At 36.8% G+C, this 14,411-nt stretch overlaps 2 protein-coding genes across 5 annotated transcripts in view; one reads left to right on the top strand and one right to left on the bottom strand.

The window, feature by feature from the left end:
* The first annotated feature begins 4,545 nt into the window (after nucleotides 1-4,545).
* Nucleotides 4,546-11,514, top strand: LOC113111925 (nuclear receptor-binding factor 2). Its single transcript, XM_026277146.1, has 4 exons — nucleotides 4,546-4,743; nucleotides 6,410-6,494; nucleotides 8,710-8,750; nucleotides 9,479-11,514. Exons 1-4 carry the CDS (start codon nucleotides 4,714-4,716, stop codon nucleotides 10,100-10,102), a joined length of 780 nt encoding a protein of 259 aa, XP_026132931.1. The 5' UTR covers nucleotides 4,546-4,713; the 3' UTR covers nucleotides 10,103-11,514.
* A 501-nt stretch (nucleotides 11,515-12,015) lies between these two features.
* LOC113111924 (probable JmjC domain-containing histone demethylation protein 2C) overlaps nucleotides 12,016-14,411 on the bottom strand; it is a 123,929-nt gene continuing 121,533 nt past the window's right edge. For all 4 annotated transcript variants that reach the window (XM_026277142.1, XM_026277143.1, XM_026277144.1 and 1 more), the window contains 3 exons: nucleotides 14,149-14,325; nucleotides 13,393-13,524; nucleotides 12,016-12,879 (listed from right to left, as the gene is read on the bottom strand). In XM_026277142.1, coding sequence (XP_026132927.1) covers nucleotides 12,790-12,879; nucleotides 13,393-13,524; nucleotides 14,149-14,325 — 399 coding nt within the window. In that variant the 3' untranslated portion in view covers nucleotides 12,016-12,789. The remainder of the gene's footprint in view (nucleotides 12,880-13,392; nucleotides 13,525-14,148; nucleotides 14,326-14,411) is intronic.

The raw sequence follows: 14,411 nt of genomic DNA, 5'->3' as shown, positions 1-14,411 counted from the left end.
TGCTCTCTCTCACAGCTGTTAGCTGTTGCGACATGCTGACAGAAGAAGAGCGACAGGAAGAGCAGGGACTGCCACACACATAATAGAGCTTACTAGTGTACTACTGATTCAATACTGTACAGTATGCACTCTACATCGCCTATGGTAACACATTATTCTCCACTATAGATATTATACTTACATGTCAACTGCCATGCCAGTCCTTAAAGTATTAGCTTAATTTCGGCTTACCCTTTATTTTGATGGTCCTCCATCAAACTATAACTAATTAAACTGTGTGAAATGCTGTCTATCACAATGCAATGTGTTTTGCTTGACTATCCATTTCCTATGTGATGTATGGTATGAAACAGATTTTACACTACTGTTCAAAAGTTTGGGATCATTAAGATTTTTAAAAGAAAACAATTCTGTGTTGAATTAATCAAATGTGACTGTAATGAAATGTATGTGTTTCAAATTGAGGTAAGTATTCCTTTTGAAAAAATATTAGTGACAATTTTTAAAATGTTATATATTATGAATGTGTGTAATACGAATATATTATGGACGTTCTTTATTTTTAATATTGTTATTTATTGTTATGTGACCTATCAGCATAAGTTGTGTAGCTTCGAAACTCCACAACGCCTCTTCCATGGCCTTACAGGACAGCAAACTGTCCACTGGATACACACTTAAGAATTTCACTGGAAACAGGCTTTCTTTGCGTACTGATTTACGAATATTTTGAATTCAGAAATACTGCTCTGTTAACATAATATTTTTCCTAGTATGTAGTAGGTAAAGCGCAAATCTCGTGAGGAAGCGTCTTCCAGGAGGGGGGCAATAGGTCAGGAATATAGACCTGTTTTGCTGTGCTTTCCCACCCCTAGTTTCTCACCCTGTGTGTTTGTGTCATGTGGTTGAAGTGTGTCTCATCTATTACCCTAATTTATTCTAGTATTTAAAGTGTAGTCTGTCCTGACCACTGTGATTCCTTTGTTTGGTGTCATCCTTACTTTGTGCTACCTGTATGTTCCTGCCTGCCCTATGTTACCACTTGTTTGGATGAATAAAGCCTGTTACTCATTACTCGCATCCACACAGTAGTAACTGTGACAGCCAGGCTTTGAGATGGTTTATATCCAACCTGTCTAATTGCTATTACTTTGTCCATTTAAATGGGGAATCATCTCAATTAATTCCAGTCAAGTATGGAGTGCCACAAGGATCTGTCCTAGGCCTCTGCTATTTTTAATATACATATTGATCCTTGGTAATATTATTAGAAAATAATTAGTTTCCATTGTTGCTGATGATACTTAACTATATATTATATATAAGACCATAAATGTATAAATTATCTAAGCTAACATAGTGAGTTAAAAATTTAGAAGATTGGATGACTAATAATTTTCTCCTATTAAATTTGGATCAGACAGATATATTACTTATTATAACATATACAAACATTAAACAATCTCTTTTTTTTTTTTTTTTTTTGCATCTCAGCGGTAGTTACTTCCTCTACAGTCAAATATTTGGTTGTTATATTAGACAGTATATTTCCCATGCTACAAAAACTAAATTCTTCCATCTTAAAAACATTGCCAAGCTCCAGAACATGTTATCTGTTTCTGATGCAGATAAGCTAGTTCATGCATTCATGACCTCTAGACTGGACTATTGCAATGCACTTCTAGATGATTGTCCTGCAACTTCAATAAACAAGCCATAGGTAGTACAAAATGCAGCTGCTAGAGTCCTTACCAGGTCAAGAAAGAATTATCATATCACACCAATTTTACACTGGCTACCTATTAGGTTCTGTATCAGTTGCAAAATATACTACTTACAAGGCCTTTAATGGTTTAGCTCCTGCATTATATTATTAACTAACTGCATGGTTTTAACTGTATGTTTTTGTCATATGGACATCAATTGATTTCCTGTTAAGCTACTTTGCAATGATTTGAATTGTGAAAAGTGCTAGACAAATAAACTTGAATTGAATTGAATGGAAAAGCTAAGCATTCAGAAAAAAATCAAACAATACAGAATGCACATACAATATTTCTGACGAAAGAAGAGCAGTGTGATATATGCTCTTCTGAACATGAAACACCTAGCTGTGGTGCTTCAGAACATCACATAGCTAATATCCAGCTCAGAAGACATCATTCTTGTACTAAATAAAGGATCGGTCACACAAATGTCAACTTAGCAGCATGTGAAACAGGTTCACAATGAATCCCACACATACAAGGCAGTTATAGGATCGCTTTGAAGGAGAAAAGCAGGCACACTTTGCACCCCAGAGGCCATAACAAAGGCAGCTCTGTTCCAGTGGCCTGCTGTACATGAACGGACAGACTATTTTTCAATGAGTTATGACTCGATTCACATTTGTCCGCTGTCTCGATGGACACCCACAGTGTTGTAGCGACTGCATTCTGATACAGTACACAAAACACAGAGATTCCCTTCTAAATATGGGATAATTACACTTAGAATCAACATGACAGGCTTGTGAATCACAAACATTGCATTCACATGTCTTATATTTTGTGGAAGAATACAGTTTCAAATGTCTGTTGAAATGTCTCAAATGAGTGAATGAATTAATTAATTAATATATCAATTGTTTCTTTTGCAAAGCAATGAGATTAAATGAAGAGCAAATTATTTTTTGTCTCTGCCTCCCGTCTCCTATGTCGAGTTTCTAAAGAGACCTCAACAGCGTCTCAAACTATGCTCATGCTGGTTTGGCAAGATATTTCAATATCAACAAACATTTTTTTCAATCAAATTCTTGCCAGGCCAAATTATCTGAGCTATGCCATCAACATTAATTGACTCATGGAATTGTGTCTTTATTTGTATTTCTCCTGAGGAAATTTTTGATAGGCAGATGAGATAATGAAACAACATTGAACTAAACTGAACCAAATAATGAGACTATTGTCTTCTGTAGAGCTGCTGTACAAGTAAAACTGAAGCTGCTTAATAACTGTGACAATTTAATAACAAATTTGGCAACACTGGCACTGTTATTTTTGTTTATTACCATGAAGCGGCTTTGAAACAATCCATATTGAATAAAGTGTTATACATCAAGTGTTTACTTAAAAGTAAATCAAGTCACATGTGATTTGAAGGAGTAACTTCTGAGCAATATAAATTAAATGTAATATCATTGAATGTGAAAAAAAAAAAAAATGTTTTTCTGATCAAATATTTTTGTATGAAATGTGCATTGCCCAGGCTTATATGACTCTGAGTGTTGTGAGTGTATGGCTTGGCTGTGTTTAGGCTGTGATTCATGAGGTTGTATCTGATCCAGTTCTGTTCTCTATTAGTAGTAATTGAAGAGCATTTGGATAAAGCAAGTGGCACTTGACAACAAAAACAAAGTACTTGAGTTGATGACGTCACCCGTTAATAAGTGCACTCTTTGAATGAACAAAATATTATGCTGTGCAAGGAATATCCAACTGCTCGACAGAAAAACACAGCATATAATGTTGACTGTGTCTTTGATGTATGCGCATGATACAGATTCAGTGCTTTTCACATTGTTACACTGACCAAAGTGTCTGAGGGATATCAAATACCCCCTTATATGTTATATTGAGACCCATTTTATATCAAAGGTCTTACTACTATGTACTAACATTTAAATAAATCATCTGATACCATGCACTTCATGTTCACATACTCGTTTTTACACTGTAGTTACATTAAAAAAAACAAGTAATTACATATATACAGTGTAAAAACAAACAAACAAATAAATAAAAACAAAAACACACACAAAAAACAGTATGTTTTAGAAGAAAATACAATTTCAGTCTTCCTACGTCAAAATGTCAAATTTAATTCAATGCATTACTTGCTGTTTCTTTGTAATTACTTTTTTTTTCTTTTTTTTCTTTTTTTTACTCCAATAGCAAACACTTATAACAAACAATAACAAACGGGGACATACTGTCAGCACATAAGAGTCAAATACAAAGGAATTTATTAAGAGATGCCATCAGTGCCTTTGTATATTAAAATAAATATATGTTTATATGTTATACTAATTTATATTTATTAAATAATATTAACATTTATACTTAAATAATAATAGTTATACAGTAGTCAACAGGGACAAGGATATTATGCAAAGAAAAAATTATTTCATCTGTGTTGCTTTGCCGTTTTGTTGCGTCATTTAAATGACATTAGAAATGAATACGTTTACGCTTATTTACCATATTTATATGATACTCCAAGGTAGTTGGAATTATATATAGAGGTCTGAAAAAAAATCCAATTTGCTTTGCTATGATGCCAGGTCCAAAATACACGGTACACTTTTTTGGTCAAAGGTGCCCTCTAGTGGTGAGATCACATCACAGCAGTCCAGAACAGATTTTAAACACGGTTTCGTCTAGTGAGACACGTCTAAAGAGATTAAAACATGTCGCTTATTATGTATGTGATATGATTTCCCGTGATTTACTAAGTATAAATGATTTAAAGAAAAGCGCAGTCACGTCATGCGCGTCGCTGTGAGGTGACGCGGCCGTGACGTCGCGCGCGGAGGGGGAAGTTGTTGTTTTTGCTCGTCTGTTGTGGCAGTGGATCCAAACAGCAGCCGGTGAAACCAGAGTCTCTGGTCCCGGAATAAAGACAATAATGTGCCAATGAGTCTCTCGTGCAGTTGAGGCTGTAGTTGATGAAGGAATGGAGGTGCTGGACAGTCCTCTCAATCTCGTAAGTGTCTGTTTACAAGCCACATTAGCATGCTAGCATCCGTTAGCATAGCCGCATTTCATCTCTAAACAAATTTAATATTAATCTGCGAAGAGGCTGCGCTGGTCTTTAATTAATTTAACCGTCATGTGAAGACTTTTTATAAACCTTGTGTTATTTGAATGTAACGTTAGTCGGTTTTAGTTAGAGTCCATATGTGTTTTTGTTTACTGCTGGCAGCTGATCAACTTTAAACAAACGCACACACTGACTTACGACTCGAGATGTGTGCTTTATTATTTCCTAGAGTCTTACTTTACTTTTGGCTCGTCGTGATATAATCCTGAAATCGAGAGCTGTGAAGTTATGATTTAATACAGCATATTTTAATATATATTTATAGATACATTTCAGTGATAGTGGGGTCCAAAGATCACAAAATTCTTCTATTTTGCACCCCTCCACCATTTTTTGTAGTTTAATAAAATTTTGCATTACAAATTGTATTATTGGCATAACAGCAAAGCAGTAAAAATAAGATAAAATATTTTTTGTTCTTTGGATATCTCTCTCCCTTTGTTAACAGTATTGTAATATTATGTTGGCATAAATGCCAGTAAAATAACGTGAACTGAAATATACAAAAAATAATGTAAAAACAATATAAATGAGTATTATATTTAATATACTCTAATTTAATAAGTATTCCATAAGAACATCTTCCTCTTGTGAAAAAGTACACATCAGCATACTCTTGAAAAGAGTACTTATGGAAAAAAATACTCCAAACTGAATGTAATGTTAAAAAACACTTAGACTATTGCGTGTAATTTATATATATATATATATATATACACACACACACACACACACATATATATATATGTGTGTGTGTGTGTATATATATATGTGTGTGTGTTTACATCTATTTTAAATGCAAGTATTTGAACTTGACCCACATGAGTAGTACGCTTTGTATGCTATTTCATGATTCTGTTCTTTTTAATTTAATCTTGTTTTTGTAATGGTGATGATGTAATGTAGTGCATTTAAAATATAATAATTTGAAATGTAATATCAAACCACACACTACAGCAGAAGTACCTTACATGTGTTTTAGTGTGTTAGTCACATCTAAATAAGTTTGATTCTTTAAAGGATGACTTTTCTTCAAATGTACTTTTCTTTATGGTTTTAAATAGTGTATTTCAATGGAAAGATTTCACATATTTTTTTATATAATAAAATATATGTATTTCCGAGTTGAAAGTCAGATTATCAGCATGATCTCAGATACCACAGTAAACACTGGATACTTGTGCGTTGGGATAAATATGTTGATGATTGACTGGGTGTGTGATTAAAGGTCTTCGGTAAAATCTGAGTTCACATTTAGTCCTTCAGTGAAATGAGGTTAACAGTGGAGGATCTGAGCGTGAGGCTTGAGTTCCTAATGATCTTCTTGGACTGCTAGGTGAACTACAGCAAAATCGAAGGAGATCATAACATAGCTGGAGCTGAAGTGGTCTATACACCCATCCATTGAGATCAGATGAACTTTCCTTTAGAATCTCATGTAGGTTTAGAGTTAATCAGGGGAAATTACTGTAGCAGCAGGTAATGAACTGTCATTGAGGATCTGCACTGTGTTAATAAACTCATAATGAAATAATGTCATCTCTTTCAGGCCCATCAACAGTGCAGGAAAGCAGACCGCTTGCTGGCTGCAGGGAAATTTGAAGATGCCATCTCCTGCCACAGAAAAGCTGCAGGTTGGTTTTGGTTGTAAACTCTATTCGGACACTAATTGTTTCTCATGGGGACATCTGTGAAAATACATTTACACGACACCTGGGTGATAAAACTTGGGGTTCGGGTTTAGTTCAGTTTTCCCGCTAACCTGGCAGTGTGGTCAGTCACATGATTGCCAGCTGTAAACAAAATGTATTATTGTTTGGATAATTCATTTTTTCATATTTATTTTGATATGAAAACACCTGTTTGTTTTTTAATTATTAAAATATCTAGTTAAAAATATAAATATTGATGCACTATATTTTAAATTGCATTCTGTCCTGCATTTTTTCTCTAAAAAAAGTGGAATTTAGCAGAAATAAACTCTTGATCAGGGTACTTTTTAGACTAGTAAAATGAATTTAATCCAATGAAGAAAAAAAAAATTGAAAGAATTAAAACTATTTCATAGGGATGGACAATAATTCAATATCAGTATATACTGCAATATAATTTTTACAATAACAGTGGTATGATTTTTTTAAACATTTCCAATTATTCATTACCAGTATTTCCCATGCATTTATTTATTTGTGGGATTTTACGTCGTAGGATAAACATGAGGACTGCATATTTCAAATTCAAAATGTGTTGTGGGTGTTTTATATGAATGTATAAAAAATGTCTTCAGAAAAGTTTCGATGGCAATTTTATTTTATCTCATAAAGTAGCTTTCATGAGTGCAGTGCTGCTTTGTTTATAGCCATTACTGGGGAAACCACCATTTTGCTGCTCCAAAAGTGCCCCCTGTAGGCAGAGAAAGGATTTGCATTTTATATAAGCCCATCTCCAGCATCAGGTTTTTGTTGTTACTCACTCTTTTTTACAGTTTTTACTGCAGCAACTCTGAGCAATTTTAATATTCTTCATCCTGGCTGAATGACTTTTATTTCAATATTTAAGAATAACTGGCCTATATTATAGTTAAAGTTAAAGATATTAATATTAATAAGGTGTGTCTGAGAGTCTTATGTTTATGTCAAGTGATTTCACATGTCTTGTTTGTATGAAGGCTAAATACAAATAAAAGGCAAGTTAAGGCAAGTTTATTTATAAAGCACATTTAATACACTTGTAATTCAAAGTGCTTTACATAAAAGGAAGTAAAATAAACAGGAAAAAAATACAATCATAACAATACAACCAAGGATTTTTTCAATGGTTTAAAAATTGATTTAAAATGAATAAAAACTTAAATATAGTAAATGATTATAATTAAAATACAGTGCAGTCAGTTTGGACATAGCCCAGTGCTCATTCAATAAATATATAGCTAAAAAATCTGGAGTTGAATAAGGCTAATGTTTTAGCACATCTGATATCTTCTGGAAAATGGTTCCAACTGCAGGAGGCATAATAGCTAAAAGCGGACTCCCCTTGTTTTGTGTGAACCCTTGGTTTTTCTAACTGACTCTATCATTATGATCTGAGTGGTCTGTTAGACTTACATTTACTGAGCATATCTGCTCTGTATTTAAGTCCTAGACCATTGAGTAATTTATAAACAAGCTTTTTTAGCTTTATTTCCAAAAGTTTCATTAATGCATTGGCACTGGATGATATGATACATTTTGCCCATATCATCCAGCCCTAATACTTCATGGTGATTTTATATTAATCTACATAATAAATATTTGAAAAATGTCATTAGTTTACATGTTTATGTTCTGTTTTTTTGTTTTATTTTTGCTAACAGCTCCCATTCCTTGTAGTGGAACTGTAGTTTCATCTTTTCATTAATCAAAATTTTCATATTTCAAATGCATTCACTTTACCATGAAGTGCAAAAGTTAGCATGCACTGCTTGGCAGTGGTTAAAAAGGATTTACAGAAAACTGGATTGTCTCTTGTAAAATCACAGATGTAGGTACCACACAACCTTGGTGCTTGTCAAAAAGCAGTAGGTCATTCAGTTGTACTTTTGTACACAGGCGGTGGGAGAAAAACAGACATTTTGGATTCTAACAGTAATAAAATCACAGACTAACTTTTGTAAATGTTAAATGCATCCTCATGAGAAACAACTTTTATGTGTAAGGCATAGTATCCTTAGGTTTGTCTCACAAAGAGCACCAAAGCTCGGCGAGTCGAATTTGAGGAACCTAAACAATATTCTTGTACAGTCTTTGAGTACCACTGAGCTCTACTTCAAATTGGAAGAGTGTGCTTAAATAACTTGTAATGTCTCCACAGAACTTCTCAAGGAGGCCATGAAGCTCACCAAGTGTGAACAGGTATGCCTAGATGGTCTTCATTTATTAATTTTTTTTATCGTGGATAAAATTGACAATAGCCTCTTTTTCCACTATCGGGACGAACGGTTCTAAGTACTGTCGGGTACTTTTCCAATTTTATCTCAACGTAAGCCTGGTATGGCGCGGCACGATTACGATTAGGAAGCATTTGCATTTAATGACTGTAACAATAAAAACTTCCTAATCATCGGGAAGAAGGAGGCGGGAACCGGCGCACAATCAAAAACACTTTAATATTCAAAGTAAATACAAAACAGCGCGTCAGCCCCTCACGGCTACTGACGCGCACAAATAAAAGCCAAAACATAAAATAATATCCCAGGCCTGGTCCTCTCTCGTCCTTCACGGTCGTCGCTCCAGTTTTATATCCTTCCATCTCCTACGTGGGACTCGATACTAGCGGTGGGGCTCAGGTGTAGCTCATCTCCAATCACTACACCTGGCCTCACTCCTCGTTCCCACGCCTCTCGGCCCCGCCCCACTCGCCACAATGACATTATACGGTTAATAAGTGAATTTAACAAAGTTAATATCAGATAAAAAAGGAGTCCCCAAAAACAGAAATATCTGATCATCCTCCATATCACTGTTTACATTACACTTGTGTGACCATGTCCCAGATTGGCATGGAATGTTACGGTTAAGCAAAGAGAACCGTTCGGCCCAATAGTGGAAAAGCAGCTTATGAGATGTTTCTCTCCTGTTAGGTTCGCTTGTCTCTTGAGCTTCAGAGGGACAGTCACATCAAGCAGCAGAGGCTGATCGAGGAGCAATGGAAGCGAGCAAAGCGAGAGGACAAGCCCAGAACGCTCCAGCACGTTCCCGTCTCAGACCAGATGCCACGCCGCCACCTACAGCCGGCTGGAGCCACCACAGATGTCTCCCAACCCTCCGAACGAGAGTACGACACCTGGCTGTATCTTCTGAAGAACAAAGGCACTGTCCCAGAGCCCTGTGCTGGCAGTAAAGCCCAGAAAGACGACAAGACCCGTTTAGAAGAGCAGCAGACCACCATCGATGACCTGCGCAACCTGGTGGACCGACTGGTGTCTGAAAACGAGCAGCTGAAACGGGAGAACGAGCAGCTGCGGGTGGAGAACGCCCGGCTGAAGAAGGAACCCTACGCCGATGCCGACTTCGTGGAGCGGTCGGAGCTATGGGTGCTTCCGCAGACAGCCGAGGAGCGCAAGGCCAAGGACATTCCCATCCCACAGCTCCCTCCGCTGGAGATGCCCACTCAGGAGATCTCTCTGGAAGACCTGCCCGGCCTGGAGCTTCCTGAGGACATCCAGCAGGAACTGCAGGAGCTGCTGGACGGGGAGAAGCTGTGACCTCTCACGCTCAAAACACGCACCAAAGGGAGACTTCGATCGCCGTTGCATGCCAGAAAACATGCAGAGGAAACATGGTGAAGCAGCCCGGTGACGTAAATGACGGTTCTCGCAACCGTCGGGTTCACGACTTCTCGGTGGCGCCCCGTAGCGATTGGATGTACAATGAAAGATGAACTCTTTTTGAAGTACGTGTGCCTTTTTGAACATTTCTATTGCATTTTTCACAAGTACGAGTGAAAAGGGATTTCGAAGTTTTTTTCGAACACTATGTTATCAGACTTTTTATCAGCAGGTGAATTTGCCTCTTGCAAAATCCCACTTTCAGTCAAAAACTGTTTCCTACACAGACACTGTGAACTACATGTGTGTGTGTGTGTTTGTGTGTGTGAGGGTTTTGTGCAGTATCTGTTGATCAGCACTATTGTTGTCGACGTTGTGGTTATGCAGTTTCAGTCATCTATCCATAGCTCAGATTTAGGGCATAGAGGAAGCCGAAGAGGCCTCAATTCAATTAGTTATGCATTCCGTTTCCGTACACTGATAACCAGCTTGCAGCACTTGTTTTGCCTTATTGCAATTAGTACGAAGGCCCAGTCATGATGTCATCTCTGGACGATTTGTAGCATCTTATTAAACAAAAACAGTGGTGGATCATTTCTACAGGAGACTGAACACGAGCGTGAGACTATTGCATTCGGAACTATAAGCAATAATCTGGTCAAGTGCTACAGAATCACTCATTCACTTGGTTGTTTCTCATCTCCGCTGGGTCATTCTTCAGACGCAATGCAGACAGCAGAGGAATGGACATTTCCTGAAAGCTTGGCTCTGTACTGTACTCATCAATCAAAGATTGTCTGGGTCACGGTGTTAATATTTTCAGGTAACTGATTGCACAATCATACCTTGCTCTAACAATAAACCAGGTTCACTCCTCACATTACTCAAAATCTACCAACATGTGCCAGACGCGCCTGGGAAGAAATGAATTTATGGCTTATATTTGTCATGAAGAGGGAACCAAATCCACATTTTGCTCTTTTTGTTGTTATTTTGTTTTTAATTCAATGTTTAATTACTGGTTTATCACAGTAATCAGGGTGCATCAGATTTTATTTTACTTTTTGTTTTTTGATGTAAAAATCGATGAAAATGGTATGATGAAAATGTTTTGATGCATGAATGGCTGTTCTACGGTAGCTGTATGCATATGATTAAGATTTTGAAGACAAATTTATGTATAATTCTTTTGTGAGTTTACTTGTTCTGACAAGAATTAAAGATTTTAACAAGTGACAGCATAAATCTGTATTCAGTTATATTGAAAGTGTACAAAACATTCCATCCAGTCTGTCGAGTATGAGCTCGCAAAAGCTGCATGCATTAAAATAAAAGAATGTTTGAATTCATTTTTTATGGAATATAGCATGTCAACGGCCCACTGATGCAAACAGGTCCGAATCGGTCACTGATTTTGAAAGGTATTAGGTTTTTAGGTTTGCATAAAACATTAACAGAGTGTAAGACACTTTTATCAGAGATGTTGAAATGGTAGTGACTCTGCAATACAATCAAGTGGTGATTTCATAGTTTCTAAATTCCCACAAAAGCTCAACAGCCGCCTCTGGTGTTCAATCTGTGAATGACACCGCATGTGTTCAAATGTGGGTCAAGACTATTGTGCAGAAAATCCAGAATTTGATATTATCAATAAGACACTGGCTTGTAAAAAGAGGGCATTACATACTAAAGCACTTGAACGAACTGTTTCTCTGTTGGTTATTGATTTCAGATGCAAACAAATCATTACATTTTGATTACCAGAATATATATATAATATATATAGGACAAACATTGAACATTTTTATCTTGAACCGTTCATCTTGTCAAGAAGGCAAAAGGCAGGCAGATTTTTGATAAATCCATTTTAATGGAAAATGTAAAACCCCTTTGAACTTCAATGTACAAAGCATGTAACATTTGCACTTTAAAATTTGAAATTGAAGCAAGCCATGTTTAAAAAAATACATCAGTGAATGTATATATGTATATATTTACACCGCATAGTACGATTTGCTTTTTCCATTGAACTTCAAAAGTTCGCCATAGTAAATCTGAACATAAAAAGGAGAAAGAAATGAGTTATTTCTTAAATAAATTACAACTTTTTTTTGTAAATGTCTCCATTTTACAGTGAATACTTCTTAGTAAAATGCTGAAGCGAGTTATTCATTAAGTCTTTCTTTACATAATAGAACTTTACAATGTTTACAGTTGTTTGGCAGTTCTTTTTCTCAAAAGATATGGCATGAGGACATGAGACAGCGGATCTCTCTCACAGTAACTCCAAGTCTCCAAAGTAGTGAGCGCCATCAGAAATCCATTAGCAAACTGTACAAGTCACATTTACATTATTTGATCGAGAACAGAGCACAGAACTCTTAAAAATAAATATGATTCTCCACTGAAACTATACAGTATGAAAGAACAAAATGGGAAGGAACGAACAAACACTAGATTCTTCAGACGTGTGGCGTGTCGATCACAGTCATCCTGATGCGCTATACTGCTGTGGTGTCAGTAACAAATAAATACAGTTTACTGGTGGTTTTTCTCTTGCTTGGCACTGGAGGTTCGCGGTGTGAGCGTTAGTGTGCATATTTGGGGGAACGTGTCAACGAGTGTCATGAGTTCGCCTCCTCCTCTTCCTCTGCACAGCTCCTCTTTAATGTTCCCACGGCATTCTTCACGCAGTGGTAAAAGATGTTCTTGACCTGAGAGACATGACAGGCTGTTAGAATCACTCGACAATTATAAAATGAATACAGTATGTCTAAACCATAATGTACATCTCAATTTTACTCTTGCTTTACTACTTCCAGCTGCTCATGTAAAAAGATAATGGAGATAAAATGTGCACTTTTGCATCCATCTACAAAATATTGTGGTATAAAAACCATAAAGGAAACGCTGTCATAATTCATCAGCAATCTGTTGGGATAAATGTGCGGTATTCATCGCTGGCGAACTGCTCTGAAACCTCGAAGGGAATCTCGTGTCTGAAATGTTTTCTTTTTTCAGGAGCCTATTTTCAAGAGTATTTGAGTTTATAATGAAAGTGGCAGCAGTCAGACTGCATGCACACTGAAAGAAACATTTATAAACGGTAATAAAAGAAAACAAAGGGCAGTCTTCTCACAAGACACTTAACCTGATGAGCGACAAATCATAGAGACTAGATTCAGTTCAGGCCTTTATGTTGACATGCTGTGATATTTCCACTCTACCTGTAGCTTATCTTCATAGTTGATTTCCTCTTTGGAGGATCTGAGTTCCTGGGTCAAGTGGAACGAATGCACCACGTGCTCCGGAGAGACGAAGTCATTGATCACCTGGACGCAGCTGTGCAGGTTCTGCACCTGTATGGATGAGTGTGAACTGATGTTACATACTGTATATCATAAAGATGATGGTGCTCTGACACTTCAGATAGTATTAAACAATATCTACTACATGCCTTCATTCATCTGACAGAAAAAGGTAATAATTTAGTAAGTAAAAAGCCTTTTAGCATAATTATTAAAAGGACCTCGAGACAGGAATCGAACTCGGGTCGCCGTGAGCACAGTTGTGCTATATGTCGGTGCAATAACCACTTAACTGTATGCTTTCAGCACCGACAGAATATCATCTTACTTTTTGTCCATATAAATTTCAGCAGCTGAGCCAAATAGCATATTTTGCTCCGTTTTTGTTCTCTAAATATATATATATATATATTTGTCTAAATATTTATTATTTCAAGTGAAGTTACAAGCGTTAGCAGATTTGTGTTTTTTCTTTTCCTTTTTTATAATTCAATGACACTTCTCCCTCAAGTGTCTGATAAATTTTTTGCAACACTTGAAACAAAACCGTAAGATTTGTTGCTTTCCAAGTCAATCAAGTGGGGGTTTTGGTCTGGATAATCAATAACAAAATGATTTGCACATGTGGTATCAGTGGTTTGAGCAACGGCAGAAAAAGAAGGAGTGCAATGAGACCTGGTGCAGAGCTCCAGCAGGGATCAGGACTGAATCTCCCAGAAACTGCACCACAGTCCAGCCCTGGATGGCGTATTCTTCCATCAGCCGCTGACGCAGCTTACGGCTCAAGTACCAGCCTGGCTCACGGATGGGGTCGTGATCCGCTGGGATCTCCACGCCCTGCTCTTTAGCCACCTGTCATGTCCAAACACACACAAACACTGAGTTCAGACACAGCAGCACGTGCACTGAAGATCTGCACATTCAGATGAAATCAATCC

Source organism: Carassius auratus, chromosome 12, assembly GCF_003368295.1.
Source record: "Carassius auratus strain Wakin chromosome 12, ASM336829v1, whole genome shotgun sequence".
Lineage (NCBI taxonomy): Eukaryota > Metazoa > Chordata > Actinopteri > Cypriniformes > Cyprinidae > Carassius > Carassius auratus.
The sequence above is the reverse complement of the archived record's forward strand: the minus strand, read 5'-3'. Positions and strand labels throughout refer to the sequence as shown.

Excerpts from the sequence above, each read along its gene's own strand:
- LOC113111925 (XM_026277146.1), top strand. The coding sequence starts at position 4,714 with ATGGAGGTGCTGGACAGTCCTCTCAATCTC. Across the intron at positions 4,744-6,409 it reads TGGACAGTCCTCTCAATCTC|GCCCATCAACAGTGCAGGAA; the intron begins GTAAGTGTCTGT and ends CATCTCTTTCAG. Across the intron at positions 6,495-8,709 it reads CTGCCACAGAAAAGCTGCAG|AACTTCTCAAGGAGGCCATG; the intron begins GTTGGTTTTGGT and ends ATGTCTCCACAG.